The 17,664-nt window shown below is 34.9% G+C and overlaps 1 protein-coding gene across 1 annotated transcript in view; it reads left to right on the top strand.

Annotated features, from left to right (window-relative positions):
• Positions 1 to 671: 671 nt before the first annotated feature.
• Positions 672 to 17,664, top strand: part of WC2_13 (blue light receptor) — a 40,710-nt gene continuing 23,717 nt past the window's right edge. The window contains exon 1 of the mRNA XM_051215686.1: positions 672 to 2,923. Within this exon, the coding sequence (XP_051066216.1) occupies positions 1,129 to 2,923 (1,795 nt within the window). The 5' untranslated portion in view covers positions 672 to 1,128. The remainder of the gene's footprint in view (positions 2,924 to 17,664) is intronic.

Consider the following 17,664-nt stretch of genomic DNA (forward strand, 5'->3'; position numbering starts at 1 on the left):
AACTAGAAAATATCATAGAAACATAATTATCTTCAGACCAATACACAATGTCTCATAACCCACCCGATGTCATCAATCAAAGTAAGACAGTTACACTGTCCACCCATTATTTTTTTAAAACATTAAATGAAGAAAAAAAAAAGATTACTGTAACCCAATAAACGTTTTAAATTTTCTACCATAAAGTGAAATTTCTTGACCGGTATCATTTCGTAGACAAATACATGGAGTTTGAAATAATATTAAACTAAACTTAGAATGTAAGCAATGATGACCAGTAGTGGAATCCAGGACGCCCGTTTCGTACTGTTTGGGACTCGTCAGCTGGATGTACCTGCATCTTAGAGTTGATGTTCACTCTGGGACTCGAACCCAGTACCATTCGCTTCAAACGCCATCGAATTATCCACTTACCTACTGAGTCCTGATAGCCACTTGCTTGTGCAATGGAGTGAATTTCAATTCACTTGGTATTATTTGGCTTGTATCTTCCCATTGAGGTTTAAGACTGCAATTGATCAATCTGTTATCGTCATATGTGAATACTGTGCGCATGTTTAAAAATTCCCATTTCCTAAAAAACAAGATGAAACTTACTGAATAAAAATAGTTATTTTATATAATATAATTTCTAATTTTTATTTAGGTTTGAATGCAGATAATCATTGTGTCTTAATTCTAAAATTCACCCATCCCTACCCATATTAATTAAATAAAATGATTACAGGTCAGTTTATAAAAAGACTGATATGGTAGGACAGATCTAGTTTTGTGCCTTCTAAATTCTATACAACCAATACGTTCAATATTTAATTCCGCATTCATGTGGAGATTGACGTTCCATTATTCTCTTACCTATAAAATCTCAACTGCACAATGACAGACAATTATTCCTATCATGTCACTGTATCAATAAAACGGATTTGCCTAATCGATTCTCGATTGGCGAGATATTGAACCAAATAGTAATTACCAACAGTGGGTGGATATCTAAACGACCTTGAAAGAACTGTGAACTGAAAGCAGTACGTAGGTGGTTTATTGCATCATGAATTTAAATCATTTACACACTATTAATCAGTATGTTTCCAAAAGCAACTCATTTATTATTACCACTCTCATGATCCTATGAAACGGTGTATCCATGTCACTAGAAGTCACATAACCACATTTATCAATCGAACGGTTAAAATGAACAACCCTAGTTTAAGGCAGAAGAATATAAGTGTCAGTGTACGTGGTAGATCACGAGTTCGAATCCAAAGGTCTCAGTCACCACAAGGAAAGATTAATTTGTCATATTTTCGATACGGATCTGTGTCTCCGCCACGAAAGATTGAATCCAATTGCAAGGACAATACAGCATCTCAAATAAACTGTGTGCAACGTCGACACAGCTTAGTGATACAAAGAAAATCTCCAAGTCCCATTACAAATTCATACGACAGGATTAGCATATATCAACAAAATAAAAAAAACACCCCTACAAATGGACTCGAAACAGACATAAATGTGACGCGTACAAATAATTTACAGATAGTAAACAACCAATATGAAAAATCAATTCGCCATACAGCTCTCACCCCACATGCTAATGGTATTTCAATAGTGATTGGCGCAACTAACTCAGCTTCCAATGAAACACCAGACAGAAAGTTGTTAAGAGATGACTCATTTAATTTAAATTCAGTCTCGCCATTAGGCCGTATTGGAGAGCCAGGATTATACGACCTTGGCATACCGGTCGATAGCAGTTTAGTTTCTCTCTCTACTAGTCAGACTGACAATTCTAGTCTTAATTTTTCTGCCCTACCATGTTTGTCTATAACTACAAAGCCTATTGTACGTTGTCCTGTCTCAAATTCACATTCAATTTCCATTTCCGTTAACGGTAATGCTGCTTTATTATTGAACGGGAATAATGACAATTCTTATTCATTTTCTCCAAAATCAACTAGTGGACAGACTACAATAACAAGTTTACACAATAAAAATGTTGCTTTAAACGACCGACCACCACTACCTCATTCAGACATCAGTGTTAAAAAAAGTGGTGTTGCTGTAGTGCGTATTTCCGCTACTAATTCAACAAGAGTAGTGAGCAACTTACCTCCTAAGAATCCCACCAACGTTATCAGTGTTCGAAATCCTCCGGAGCCATTACATTCCTATAGTTCTTATGAAAACTTACTATCTAATGGGGCTAGGCGTTTTAGCTTAATTGACCAAAATCCTGAACGTGCTAAGCTGCGATATCGAAGTGTTTTAACGAACGTCTTATCCCCTAATTCGTCTCAGAGGCTTTTCCATTCATCTTGTGATCATTACGTCAAAGCGATGCCCAATGCTCAGTCTATGGGGATCGAAGATATAAAAACTAATTGTGTCCCACAGGCTCGATTAGCAAAGCCTACCATGATTAATAGCACTACCGACTTCAATACCCAAGGACGGAACGATGATTTAAGGACTCTGCTAAACTCTCGAAACCCAAGAAATAACAACTCACCTGTACACCGGAATATTCCACCTACTGGGAATAAAATTTCAGGATCTAATACTTCAGATCAACTGAAAAATATCCGTTCTAGTTTTTCTGGGACTAATAGCCAAAATTATTTCCGGATACAAATACCTAGCACACGTGCAATATCTCGACCTAAGGGATTTGCAATGACAGATAGTTTAAAATTGTATGAAGAACAAATTTTCAGTCATTGTCAACCTTCTCAACGTCCTCAGTCATGGTGTCTAGATTTCGACCAACCACGAGATGAAAATAACCCGGTAGATGATTCACATTCTAGTTCTCCAGCGTCTACTGTGTCTTCATCTTTCTCTTCTTCCTCCTCATCAGATACTTCCCAATTACTATCTCAGAACCATACGGATCTTAGAAGGATAAGGAATGTTCCCTATTATAGTAAGTTTCGTTAAATTTCTGATGCTTGATATACCTGTTTATTCTAGTGTATTGACTAATCTATTAGTTGGAGGACCACGCATCTAATTCGTAAATTCTTCCTATATTTATGACCGTAAAGTTGGTAGCTTTTATTCAAACTGTATTGGAGAAACTACCAAACTAACCATTGTAAAGCATAGTTTTATATATTTAGGTTCGAACTTGGTCTTCTGGTTTATGTTAAAAGGCTTTACAGATTGTCAGAAAACCTTGTCTTGCGGAATTTTTTGTCGTGAAAGTGTGATGGTCACTATGAAAATACGAGTGATAATTCCTGTTTGTGGTTTCTTTTTTTTGGTCCTTAAATCCGTCCCATTGCTATATGTCATGGCACTTTTATACGAACATGATTACAGGGTCCATTACCCAGTGATTTTTCATCACTTCATTTTCCACTAAACGCATTGGGTCTTCGTTAGTTTACACTCTCAATACTATTCAAAACCTGATGCAATCATTCAAAATTGCTTTCTATAAAGTTTTCATTTAGAAGCAATTCAATTATCTATCCTAATGCTGTATGGTATCCGTTGAGTGGTGCTAGATTTCACTGGTTATTTGATTTGGAATAGGAGTTTACTATTATTTCTCTGGATAATTTTTTTCATAGTATTTTGTTGCTGAATTTCCGTACAGTGTTCAAAATCATTGGGTAGTTTTTCCAAGATATGGTTTGGGATGATTTCTTATTGAAAGATTCCTTGATTAGTTCAACTTATGAGTTTAAAGTTGTTTCATTTCGTCAAATTGTTTAAATGCAGTTTTTAAAACTAAAGGAATTCTGTTTAATTTTGTGTCCTGCATTACTTTTCAGATAATGTGTTTCAAACCTTTCCATTCTCACTAGTTGGTATGATGCCGGCCCAGTGGTCTAGAGGTTAAGCGTTCGTGCGCGAGACCTATAGGTCCTAAGTTCGAATCCCGTGGATGCTCATTGCCGAGGGGTCCCATAATTGGATGGAACGGCTGTTCAGTGCTTCCAGGTTTTCCATGGTGGTCTAGCTTCAATTAACTCATGATCTCAACTATTAAAATTTCTATGATATCCAACAAACCCCTTCTGTTTTTCTACACAAACAAGAATTTTGAGTATTGTATATATATACTTACTTACGCCTGTAACTCCTCGTGAAGGAGCATAGGCCGCTCACCAGCATTCTCCATCCAACCCTGTCCTGGGCAATCCTTTCTAGCTCCGTCCAGTTGTAATTCATCGTTTTCATATCTGCTTCTATTATCCGACGCAATGTGTTCTTTGGCCTTCCTCTTTTTCGCTTCCCTTCAGGATTACAAGTTAGGGCTTGCCTCGTGATGCAGTTTGACGATTTGCGTAATGTATGTCCTATCCATTTCCATCGTCTTTTCCTAATTTCTTCTTCAGCTGGAAGTTGGTTTGTTCTCTCCCACAGAAGGCTATTGCTGATGGTATCCGGCCAATGGATGTTGAGTATCTTGCATAGACAACTATTTATAAATACTTGTACTTTCTTGATTGTGGTTGTTGTAGTTCTCCAAGTTTCTGCTCCGTACAGTAGAACTGCCTTGACGTTCGTATTGAAGATTCTCACTTTGATATTGATTGAAAGTTGTTTTGAGTTCCATATGTTCTTCAATTGTCGGAATGCGACCCTTGCTTTGCCGATCCTCGCCTTTACGTCTGCATCTGAACCTCCTTGTTCATCGATGATGCTTCCCAGGTATGTGAAGGACTGTACATCTTCCAGAGTTTCACCATCAAGTGTGATTGGATTGCTGTTTTCCGCTTTGAATTTGAGGACCTTAGTTTTCTCTTTGTGTATGCTGAGGCCTACTGATGCAGAGACTGCTGCTACACTGGCTGTCTTCATCTGCATCTGTTCGTGTGTACGTGATAGGAGGGCTAGGTCATCTGCGAAGTCCAAATCGTCTAATTGATTCTGAGCTGTCCATTGTATTCCGTGTTTTCCTTCAGATGTTGAGGTCTTCATAATCCAGTCGACCACCAGAAGAAAGAGGAAGGGAGAGAGTAAACAGCCTTGTCTGACTCCGGTCCTTACTTGGAATGCATCTGTCAGGTGTCCTCCATGCACTACTTTGCACTGTAGTCCGTCGTATGAGTTCCGGATAATATTGACAATCTTCTCAGGAGCTCCGTAGTGTCGAAGAAGTTTCCATAATGTCCTCCTATCTACACTATCGAATGCCTTTTCATAATCAATGAAGTTGATGTATAGTGATGAGGTCCACTCAACTGATTGTTCGACGATGATCCGTAGTGTTGCAATTTGGTCTGTGCACGACCGATCCTTACAGAATCCAGCTTGTTGACCTCGAAGTTGGGCGTCTACTGCATCCTTCATCCGGTTCAGCAACACTCTGTTGAAGACTTTCCCTGGTATTGACAGTAGTGTAATGCCTCTGTAGTTTTCACATTTGCTCAGATCTCCTTTCTTTGGAATCTTGACGAGGTGTCCTTCTTTCCAGTCCATCGGCACTTGTTCCTCCTCCCAAATCTTTTTGAATAGAAGATAAAGCATGCTTGTGGTTGCTTCGATGTCTGATTTCAGTGCTTCAGCTGGTATGTTGTCGGGTCCTGCTGCTTTCCCGTTCTTGATTTGTCTGACGGCCATTCTAATTTCTTCCGTAGTTGGTGGATTGACATCTATAGGAAGATCTATGTGTGCTGCTTCGATGTTCGGTGGATTCATTGGAGCCGGCCTATTCAGGAGCTCTTCGAAGTATTCTACTCATCTGTTACGCTGTTGTTGAATTTCGGTGATTGGCTTGCCTTCTTTGTTTTTGACCGGCCTCTCTGGTTTACTGTATTTCCCTGATAGTTTCTTCGTTGTATCGTAAAGCTGTTTCATATTTCCTTCTCTAGCAGCTTTTTCTGCCGTCGTTGCTAGTTCTTCCACGTATTTCTTCTTGTCGGCTCTAATGCTCCTCTTCACTTGCTTGTTTGCTTCTATGTATTCAGCTTGTGCTTGGACTTTCTCTGCTCGTGTTCGGCTGTTGTTTATCGCTGCCTTCTTGTTCTTCCTTTCTTTGATCTTGTCCAGTGTTTCTGTAGAGATCCATTCCTTATGATGGTATTTCTTTAGACCGAGAACCTCTTGACACGTTGAAGTTAATGCTTCCTTGATGCCTTTCCAGTTGTCCTCCATAGTAGTTTCTTCTTCTTTCAGTAGATCTTGTAAGGCTTGGAACCTGTTGTTGAGAGCTATCTTGAATTCATTGAGTTTGTCAGTATCTCGAAGGAAGGCTGTATTGAACCTTTGTATTGCTGTTTGTCCACTTGTCCAGTTCTTTTTTAGCTTCAGTTTTAAATTGGCTACAATTAGGTGGTGATCTGAAGCTACGTCAGCACCTCTCCTGGTTCTCACATCTTCCATTGTCCTTCGGAATTTTTTGTTGATGCAAATATGATCTATTTGGTTCTCTGTAGTGTGGTCCGGTGAGATCCATGTAGCCTTGTGTATACGCTTGTGTGGAAATATTGTGCCTATATATATTATATATATATATATATATATATATATATATATATATATATATATATATATATATATATATATATATATATATATATATATATAAATATATAACCCCATCGTAATTTACCCCGTTTCTATATCATATAACTATACCACATCAACATTCCAGAACTATTAATTTTCTCATATAATATTGATTAGAAGTAGATTTCGTCATTGTGGACTGTTTGACAAGTTCACGGTTAGATTTCGTTGTAGGAAATTTTATTCTTGTCATTTCAGTAAAATAAGTTATAACCACAGCACTTACATCCTATGTAGTCTCTTCATTCATGTAACATTGATGTGTGAAGATAAGAATACCTACTCCTTTTTACCTGTGTTTTTCTGTGTTCATTTTTTAATGAACACTTATCGTATATATGTTAAAGGTTTTTACTAAATAGTCGCATATATAAACATACTACTAACAGTCCATAAGACAAATTTCAATATCTGCAGTCTGTATTCATCGAAGTTGATACTTGACCCGATTCGTAGACGATAACAGTTCAGAAAAGTTGACAGTGGGTTTATGACTTAATAGTCATAAAATGATGTTGAGTACATACATGGAAAACAGTTTATGAGTAACCATTTTTATGAGTATATCTGGCGGTTATATTTGGGAAAATTTAACACTTGAGTTGTTTCAAAAAAAGAGAACGGTAACTGACCGTACCTAGATTACCTTTGTAGTATTAAACTACCGGGCTTTATTTGCAATAAGACAAGGAAGCTAAATATCATATTACAAACAGCTAAAGGCATCGGTTACTTTCTAACCAATTACGTCTGTGGCTTAGTGATTATAGCCTCCAACTTTCAGTCACCAAGTCCCGGGTTCGAAACCCACTTGGCCTACTTCGGTTTGGGGGATCAGGCACTATCATTAGCCCTCACAATTAGAGATGGCTCATACCTGAGTAAGCAACACCTATGATTAAAATTAATGTGTTGTGCGCACTAGACAGCCATTCTATTTATCTTGAATTAACCTTGTCATTGAACTAAATGTTTACGCAGTTCAACTTTCTTAACATTTGAATAGATCCTCAAAAAAGGTAGTTCTATTTGTCTCCCAAGACGTAATTTTTAAGTGGATTCAAAAATTGACTGAGTCAATGTTTCAGTGATACTGGATTATTAGCAAGTTCAATTCAAGATCTAGCCCCAGTTTTTTTATTAAATCTAAAATAATTTGTACCATTGAAGGAATTTGTCATAAAATCTTACTTCTAACTGTTATGACTTCCTTAAATGTACTGTTTGTTGTTCTCTAACTTGAATAATTCATACTTGATAAATAAATCCTTATAGAATGAATAATAAGTGATTTTCTAAAAGTGAAACGTTTTTTAAGTACTAGTCTTGTAAAATCACATGAACAACTGTGAATATTTTCTGAACTAAAGTTGAAAATCTTTTAAGAATGTCTCTGCGCTTAGTTTGTAATTCTGAAACATATTTCTTGGTGAGGGGGCGTCTGAGAGACTTTTACCACTATTTTTCTTAGTAGTTGTATTTGCTGTTTCATGACTGGCATTTTTATTTTTCATTTCGTTGCCTTTTTTTAGAGGCTCATAGCCTTTGATGTAGGATTGTTGGAGTTATCTATTTCGAAGGTTCATTTACAACGTTAGCTACGAAAAGCTGAAATTCTTTTGTTGTGTACAGGTTACTTTAACAGTTTTAAGACTCACATGTATCAATGACAGAACTATGTTTAATAATTATTATTACTCATTTAATTTAAAGTACAATAGTCAAGTCAGTGGTGACTTCGATGTGATTTCCTAAAGCCATAGTGGGAATTCGTAATTAGCAGAATTCAGATATAGGTAGAATGAAACAATCTCCCCCAATAGTATTCGTTGATCGTGGAACTGTATTTTAAATTAATTCGTTAGAAATGTATACCACTAGAAACAAACTCAGTGGTTATAACAGTTAAACTTTCACCATGAAACCTGTAAGACTTTGGTTAGATTCCTGACGGGATCATCAGTAGACACTACTGAGGAGTCCCATACTAATATGAAACAGCTATTCAGTGCTCCCTAGTTCCCACTATTATCTCAACTGTAATTAATCTACAATTAATATTATCATTGTCTAGTTGTAACCTAAATTCTATATGGAGCTATTAAACTATGTTGAACAGTTCATACAATATATAGAAAATAGATTGATCTCAATGTTATTAGTAAGTCACAAATGATCAGTATTGGTTATATATTCATAGCAAGTTTTCCGTTCATCAGAACACTAAGATAAACGATATAACATCTTTCAGAATATATTATTAATTTATTAAAATCGATTAATAATGGATTTTTTCAAAATCTAGGTACATATGATCTTTTTTACACAAATGATTATGGAAGTTCACATCTAGTGTTTTTGACGATAACCTCGCTGACCATTAGATAGCAAAGTTAATCTGCATTTACAATTCAATATTCATAAACATGTCTTTGAGTTACATTGGAATTGTAGGGTGTTAGTGACTATGCTCGATGTGTTTGATTAAACTACATGTTACTAAGCCGTTCAATTGTCGAGTCAGGATTCTAGCCCAAGCGAATTCTACTTGTTTGTCAATGACTTGAGAAGGTAAATAATTTTCGAAGCCTGTCCGACCATTTGAACCAGAGAAGACTAATTGATGTTCGATGCTGTAACCTTGGTGGTCAGAAGACAATTGACTCAATTACTAAGCTCCCAAGTTTCTTATTTTTGGTTACTAAACTGTGTTCATCATTATTTGTTGGATCTATAAACTTTGGCCAAATGTCACCATCTTAAAGTACTTTTTGTAAATACCATTTATTGGATGCTTGTTTATCAATCATTTAGTTTCTTGTTTATTGCGTAGCAGAAAAATAAGTAATATCCCAACTGTTGTAGGATATTTCCGTGATACCTGATCAAACTGCATGTTAATCAGTTAGAATCCTAATGATAATAAAAAAGTAGAATAAAGTTCAAGGCAATGTTTTAAGTTTGTTAACCAACAAATAATTTGGGATAAATACCGTACAGTCAATTGATGCTTAACAATTGTTTCACTCTTGTTATATTAAGTAATTAAAAAATTTGAGGTTCTCAGCTTCTTTGAATAGTAAACTACTTTATACAGTGATAATCCTCACTATCTAGGTAATATACACTAGTGTTCTGACCGTGGCCACATAACTATGGAGTTGTAATTCAATCCCAAATTAGTAGGATAGTGGATAATACGGATGAAATTGTTGTTCATTTGTTTAAGCACCTAATTTATGACCAACAAGTCATAGATTTGAACTGCGTTTCATTCACTAAAGTTTGAATATCAGAGTGGAACCCTTAGTTCTCACATAGTCGGCGTTGTTCATACCCCTTAATACATACCAATCGGTACATGATTATTATATCATATTAAGATTCATTTTATTCACTATTATAATATACTAGAATCGTCCATATTCCATGCATATTCCAATGATAATGACCTTCATGTTTGATCGACACATGATACTAATGCATTTGCACATACACCTATTTGTTATTGCTTTTCGGTGTGTGTTTATGTAGAAATGTGACTTGCCTGATTTTTTTTTATTTTGCGTAATAATTGCATCTAAGAAAAAACAACAACAAATAATTCCAATTAAACTTGTTCCAAATCAATATAGTGTAGTGTTAAACCAAAATCAATTTCGTAATAAACACAACAGTTCGGTGAATTTTGATATGTATATATATTCAGAGAGGGGTTTTGTGGATATTATAATAACTTAATTGTTGAATTCACGAGTCAATCGAAGCTAGACCACCATGGAAAACCTAGAAGCACTGAACGGCCGTTTCGTCCCAGTGTGGGACTCCTCAGCTGTTTCACACATGTGACACTAAAACACAGTTACGAAGTATCACAAATTATATAGTTAGAATTTATTGGTCGAATAAATTCATCCTTGCTCAATGCCTAATTAGTACGAGATGAGTGAATCATCAAACTTGTGTCTCAATTTCTATTATGTATGGATTTATCTGTCTACCTTTATGATGAATATTAAACTAGCATCAAGCACCAATCCAATACTACTGGATGTATGATAAAATCTGTCATATTATCAATTCTTTACGAACCTCCTACTTGAATTACTCCCCTATTTTTCTACAGGGATTCAGTGTTTTCATAATTTCCAAAGCACTGTCTCCATCAAATATCACTTTAAATTAACATCGCATGTTCAAATAACAGCAAAAAATCTAGAAAGCGAACATTGAATGTCTGGATTAAAATAATTATTGATTTCACATGCGTTTTTCTCCACTCTCAACCTTTGTAAATTTCCCTCTATTATTGAATCTCTACATTGTTTTACTGAATTCAATATGAAAGATTCATTCGATTATGTTGCAGCCTACATTATATCTAAAGCCTACGCAAAGGAAAAAGGTGTTATTAGTGCATGTAGTTGATTTTGTAAACTGTTTTTTTACCAAGCTTTGCATTTCAGTTAGAGTTTTAGGTATATTTTTGTGTCCTGATATTTCTTGTCCTAATAAGATACCCATAATTTAGTAGCTGAAGCATTCAGGTTTCAGTCATTAGGTTGCAGTTACAATGCCCAATCCTTATGCTTTAGTTTTGACACCCGTGCAGTATAGTTGACTCATAATAAAGTTGTGATTTAAGGCCGGGTACATACGTATTTAAATGGTCAATTAGTTATTTTTAAAAAAATTACGTAGCAACTGTTTCTAGAGTTTCATATAAGAATTGTTAATTAGCTCAGTTAATCATGATATCTCGTATAAATTAATTTCTGTCTAATTACCTTTGGCACACAAATTTCCATGCATCATAATTACATGACGTTTTACAACCAATCTCAATATATATGACAATATCTAAGACCATAAGTTCTTTGATTCTGGGTTTCATTTTAGTTAATCAGAAATAGCTTAAGCATATTTGGCAGACTTCTCAGTTTAGTTGTAAATCCTGATGAAAAGTTCACTTTTAAACGCAGAATAAAGTGCCTAGATTGAATATACAAACGCTTTTTGCTCAGGGTATATGAACCAAGCTATTTATAAGGTAATCAACGCTAATTAATTTATATTTTTACAAACCGATGATATAATGTCGGCTGAGTGACGGTCAGTATTGTATGAACTGAAGCTCGATAAAAATATTTTAGACGTCGATTGTCTTGGGATTTTTCCATTAACTGTGAAAAAGTTTAATTCCTCTGCGAAAAACTCTGTAAAACACGTAGTTGTTTTGGCGCATTTGTCGATGATAACAATAAACTTGGTTTTCTGACATGATTTTCACTGGATGGACTTTTCCTTTCTGTTTATTGAACAAACCGAGAAGTCTGTTAACAACTTGGTCAAATAAATTAAGACATTTCTTGCCCTAGAATTTATAATTGGTAGTAGAAATATTATGAAATGTGATCAAATAGTGTCCACATAATACACGAATTTAATATGCACATTTTGTTGTTTCCGAAAAGAAAAAGAAACTAGATCTATATCAGGACCCATATTATCTGGCCGTTTATTATGAGAGCAGTTGTACTGTCTAGTCGTATTATTTACTTTCCTAAATTGCCTGTAAGATCGATGATCTATTTTATCAACAACACAGTGATCAATGAATATGGATTGAAAACTTAACACCTATTAGTCCTCAAGATCCTTCCACTCCAGTGTCCAATCAGAAGAAATCTGTAACCAGCTTCGTTTTCTATTATTCACTTGTTAGTTATGACTAAATCTCATTCAGTAATATAGAATAATTTCCTAACCATATGTCCACACAAATGGGGAATTACGCATATCTAGGTCATAGCTGGAAGGGAACTAAGCTGTAGGTTCGTAATTGATTAATAGCAACTTTAGGAAGGTAAAACATATAACAATAGCTCGTGCATCAAACGATAATTTGCAAATAATAGAGTATAAGGATACAATGGTCCGAATTGTATAATAGTCATACTAGAAAAGTATCGACATTAGTTTTTCATAAAATAATTCCGAAAGTCACCACTTTCCCAATATTTACCTCTTTGTAACATCCCACCGGCGAGACTATTATTTATGAACGAACCAATCAAGTGTAAGGTAACAGTTCTCGGATTTTGGCGCGAAATTCGTTCATCCATTTGGCGTTTCGTCATTTTAATTGATGTCAGTTCGTAATGAGAACCTTGAATCTAGTTCCTAACCCTAATCGTCAACTGTAAATCGCAATTCTAATTCATCACACTGCTTTATAACCGTAATTTAGTTCTAATTAGCAGGTAGATGTTTTCAAGGTCACTTTAGAGTCGCTCAAAGGTTATCCATGAATTATAGTCTCACCCACCCTACCATTTTTGAGGATTTACTTGGTGGGTTGTTCACTTTTTCCATTTGCACTCTCATGTAACAGATTACTTAAAAAGAAAGCAACCATGCTCCGATCCTAATAAAACCCAATTCTGATCGTTTATCAGTAAGATTTACTGTAAGCCGAACTGAACAAATGACAAGATATAATGATTTATTATAATGGGACCTGTGACCAACTGATCTAAGCATTGAGCTTTTGATAAATGAGCTACATACTTAGGTGTGGGTGACCAGATATTTTTATCAACTGAAGTGATCGTAAAGATTGGTATAGGTAAACTTGGTTTTAATTTGCGTTGTTATGCCAGTAATAATACTTGCTATATTTTATATGGGACTTATTATTAAGTTATATAATAAAAATTATTCATATTTGAAGTCATGAACCGATCTTAGCTCGACCACTATTGAAAATATTACAATCTTCACAAAGTCCCTGTATTGTTAATTCGAACAACATTGTTTTCAGTTAGATTGTCATAAAAAAAAGTTCGGAAATTAAGCATTGAAATAATATTTATTAAAAATAAATTTGTCTTAAGATTGTGTATCAAGTTATCATCTCCTGAACGACTATTGGTTTTTAGTTTATTTGATCGGATATTTTAACTTTGTATAGTGACGATTTTCAAATAAATACAAAGGACTTACTACAAAAAATGGGGGAATAAATAGAATTTCGTCAATACGAAGTGGAGGAACCTATCAATTTAAACACTTTTATTACACTATATAGTGTCACACAGTAATTACATACATGATCTTGTATCTGTTACATGCAATATTATGCTCTATATTCGTTTACAACATAGTATATCTGCTATGTTGATGAAACTAGTTGTATCTTTTGCACATTAATCGGTCGTTCCAGGATGATTGATAGATTTTGCTGTATCTTATTGATTATAATTTATCGACCTGGTTTACGATGTGACCAATCAGCCGCGGGATGTCCACATTATACTGTAATTATTGTTTGATAGTTAAGAGTGATTATGAAGAAAGTGTGGATCTTCTTTGATTATATGTCAGTATTCATCTGCGTTAAAAGTGTTGTTGGTATAGTCACATATTAGTAAATTACTGCTGGTTAATACATTTGTTCAGTCTCCTAAAAATCAAAGCATTCAGTCATGGAATTATTTGATGAGGATTTACAAAATTCAAAACAAATCAACGAATTGAAGTCAGAGTATGAAGTTTTTCTTATAATTTATCTATTCATTTACGAAGTACAGATTCGAATGCCTGGCTTTGAACTACATTTTAATTGTGGGGCTCATGGCACTACTCAGTTTCCCGAGCGGCGTTCGAAACTACGATCTAGTGCTTGTAAATCGAACACCTTAATTACTGAGCCACCTACTTCATAAAGTTAACATATAATAACGAATAAAACGGTCCGTTTTTCAGATTTATTTAAAAATAATCATAAATGGAGGATGGGAAATGCAAGTTTCAAAATGGGAAGAATCTATAAAGTGTGATAGGTTACATATTGTTAACTACTTTCATGAATGGTTGGTTAAGTGCTTTAGTTGATTTGGGGATATTTTTATAGCCTATTGACAGCATTTCAAGAAGTTAGTGGCCAGAATATATATATATATATATATATATATATATATATATATATAATAAACGAACTCCCTACTAGTTCACCCACCTACCCTAGGTTGACGGGTTATGATTAAGACTAAAATAAATTGAGAATTGTACCGAAGCACTTGACTATTTAAACTAAGTGTATTATAGAATTTTATTAGTTACTATAAGGGGCTTCTGTAGTATAGATCATTCACCAGTTGACTAATAGGTTTCTGGTTTTAGCTTTGCCATCCCCCACCTTCCTCGACTTGAATAATATATATTCACTGTTTCGATTCAATCTCTAAGTACTTTGGATTAATCACACTGATCATTTTATTTCTAACTCATAATGGTGTAACTCCACCTTCTTGCATCACATAACTTGTTTAAATTTAAATTGAGACACGACACCAGTGCATAAAATCATTAACTGTTGTATGGAGTGATGTTACAGAGAGACTATTTAAATGGGGTCCGTTTGATAGCCACAATCAGTGGTCAGAGATGTTGGGTGATATTGTTCAGAATCGGTCGTATATGCACTTAATATTTATCTTCGAGATCTTAGTTTCCACTAATCCTTAATACATGCCTTTTCATTTCGTCTTTTCGAACGATATTTTAAGCGTTTAGTTGTTTTCATTATTAATGATACTATCATTATTTCAACTCCCTTGCTATTCGTATTGCTAATTCAATCTCGTTATATTAATGCAATATGGTAACTTAGGTTAACGTACATTTGTGTCAGTCTCTACGTTAATTATGAATGATTGACTAAAAACATTTAACCTACTTTGTTTAAATCAATTTTTACATTTTACTAAGCAAACTTCTCCTCCTTGTTATTTTTTTAATTGGTTTAATGTATAAAATTTGAAGAGGTTGAACGTTCGCTCGGGAGAGCGGAGGTTCTGAGTTCGAACCCTGCGTGTGGGATCGTGGATACTCACTACTGATGAGTCCCATACTAGGAAGAAATGACTGTCCATTAATTTCAGCTTTTAAATGGTGGTCTAACATTGATCGATTCATGATCTCAATAAAAAAAATTAAGGATAATTTATATCATGATCACAGTAACTGGAAAGCCAAATGAGTACTAGATGGTTGTATCTTCTGAGTTTTACATTCTTCAATATTGCATACCCACATCCTCGCACATAGTTGAAACTATTATTTACATTCGTTTATTTAATACACAAATGCCTGGTACAACTAGGTCCCAAAATAAATATACATCACGCAAGCAAGAAAATGAAACTGTGGAGAAATGTAGGAAGGAGGGGGAATATTACGAAAAATAAATAAACGAATAACAATAAGTAAACGAAAGTAGTATATAATAGGAGGAACAGTTCTATTAAAAATACAACTAGCACAGCACCGTAGATCCACTGTTCCCCGTGTTGTATCTTGACCCTTATGTTATGGGATTGACAAGTAACTCATTTTTGACATGGTCGCCTCTATTGTTAACGGTTACTTCCAACAGAATTATGCGAAATTCTTCTTCAAGGTAGTCACCTGTACATGTATGATTATATTAGTATGAGATGGTTTGTTGAAATATTTCAAAAATCTAAACTTAATTTTCATTTTAAATCATTATCAAACGACAACGCAACAATGATCCAATATCCATTGACTTTCACTAATATCATAACATCTTAGGTCTCCTATTATCTTATAGTTAATTGACAATCTTATATTCTTAACTGATCTGATCAATTTTCTCAGATTATTTTTTAAGGAGAAGAATCATTTATTATACCATTATAATCAGAAGGGGTTTATGGAGAGTTTAGAAATTTCACAGATTGAAATTATGAGTCAATTGAAGCTAGACCAACATGGAAAACCTGAAAGCACTGGACGGCCGTTTCGTCCTAGTATGGGACTCTTCAGCAGTGCGCACCCACGATCCCACACCCCGCGAGATTCGAACCCAGGACCTGTCAGTTTCGCGACAAGCGCTTAAACAACTAGACCACTGAGCCGGCATCCATTGGTGTTAATGTCTAACTTCAACCAATCCACGAAGTTGCGCTACCGTATACTACTGTCTTCAGTGAGCTGATATCTCACAACAGACCTGGTTGAACTCCACTGGTAACGGCTTCTCAGTAGAACTCCAGGAGTATCTCTTGAAGTCAGTCACTAGTGAGCAGATTATAGATCAAAGTCTTGTCTATTTGAAACTATTTTTTGTTAACTAAATGTTACTATCAGTTTTATTACAAAATGAATAAATGACTATAATTCAGTTACATCAAAGTAAAACAATGACCTTTATTTTTGTTGACTGTAACCTTTGTGCGTTCAGGTTGCCACTTGTCCAATAACATACTTTTCTTTTTTAAGATTCTCTCTTCATTCTTTATTCCATATAATACACTAGGCATTTAATCAATATACAGTGAACTGATGATGAGTCATATGTGGTTGTTTATGCTTATGATTATTCTACTTTCCAGTTGAAGATACATGTCATTTTATGCCTTGATTTATCGGTGTATGTAAAATAATCCGAATTATTGATGTTGATGAAATAAATAAAAAAAAAGAACAAAGTTTGTTTATACGTTATATTATTGTTATTATGTATCATATTTTTGTTGTTATACTATTTCATCCTTCGTTTGTTACTAATCCCAAGGACTAACTACTGGTTCATATTGATTAAACCAGGTATCTTTGTTTGAATGTCGACCAATAATTTATTATGATTATAATTATTAAATTCAATGGTCATATGAATGAATAGTGGAAAATGTCAGGTTTAACTTTTAGGAATTGGATATTAAAACCCAAAAAGACTGTGACCTAAGGCTATATCGAGGCAATCCGCACAGGATGCACATATGCCAACATGAGACTGATCAATTGCAGTCCTAAATAACAGTGGAAAGATACAAGTAAAACAACACCAAGTGAATTTAAACTTCCCCCTATTGTACAAACAGGTGACTATAAGGACTCAGTCGTTAAGTGGAGAACGCGATGGTGTTTGAAGCGAACGGTAATGGGTTCTATTCCCGAAGTGAACATCAACTCTAGGATGCAGGTACATCCAGCTGACGAGTCCTAAATGGGACGAAACGCGCGTCCTGGATTCCACTACTGGTCACTATCCATCTTTGCATAAAACCCATTAGTTGATTTTACAATAAGCATGTCTTCATTGTTATGTGAACT

Source organism: Schistosoma haematobium, chromosome 4, assembly GCF_000699445.3.
Source record: "Schistosoma haematobium chromosome 4, whole genome shotgun sequence".
In the NCBI taxonomy this organism is placed as follows: domain Eukaryota; kingdom Metazoa; phylum Platyhelminthes; class Trematoda; order Strigeidida; family Schistosomatidae; genus Schistosoma; species Schistosoma haematobium.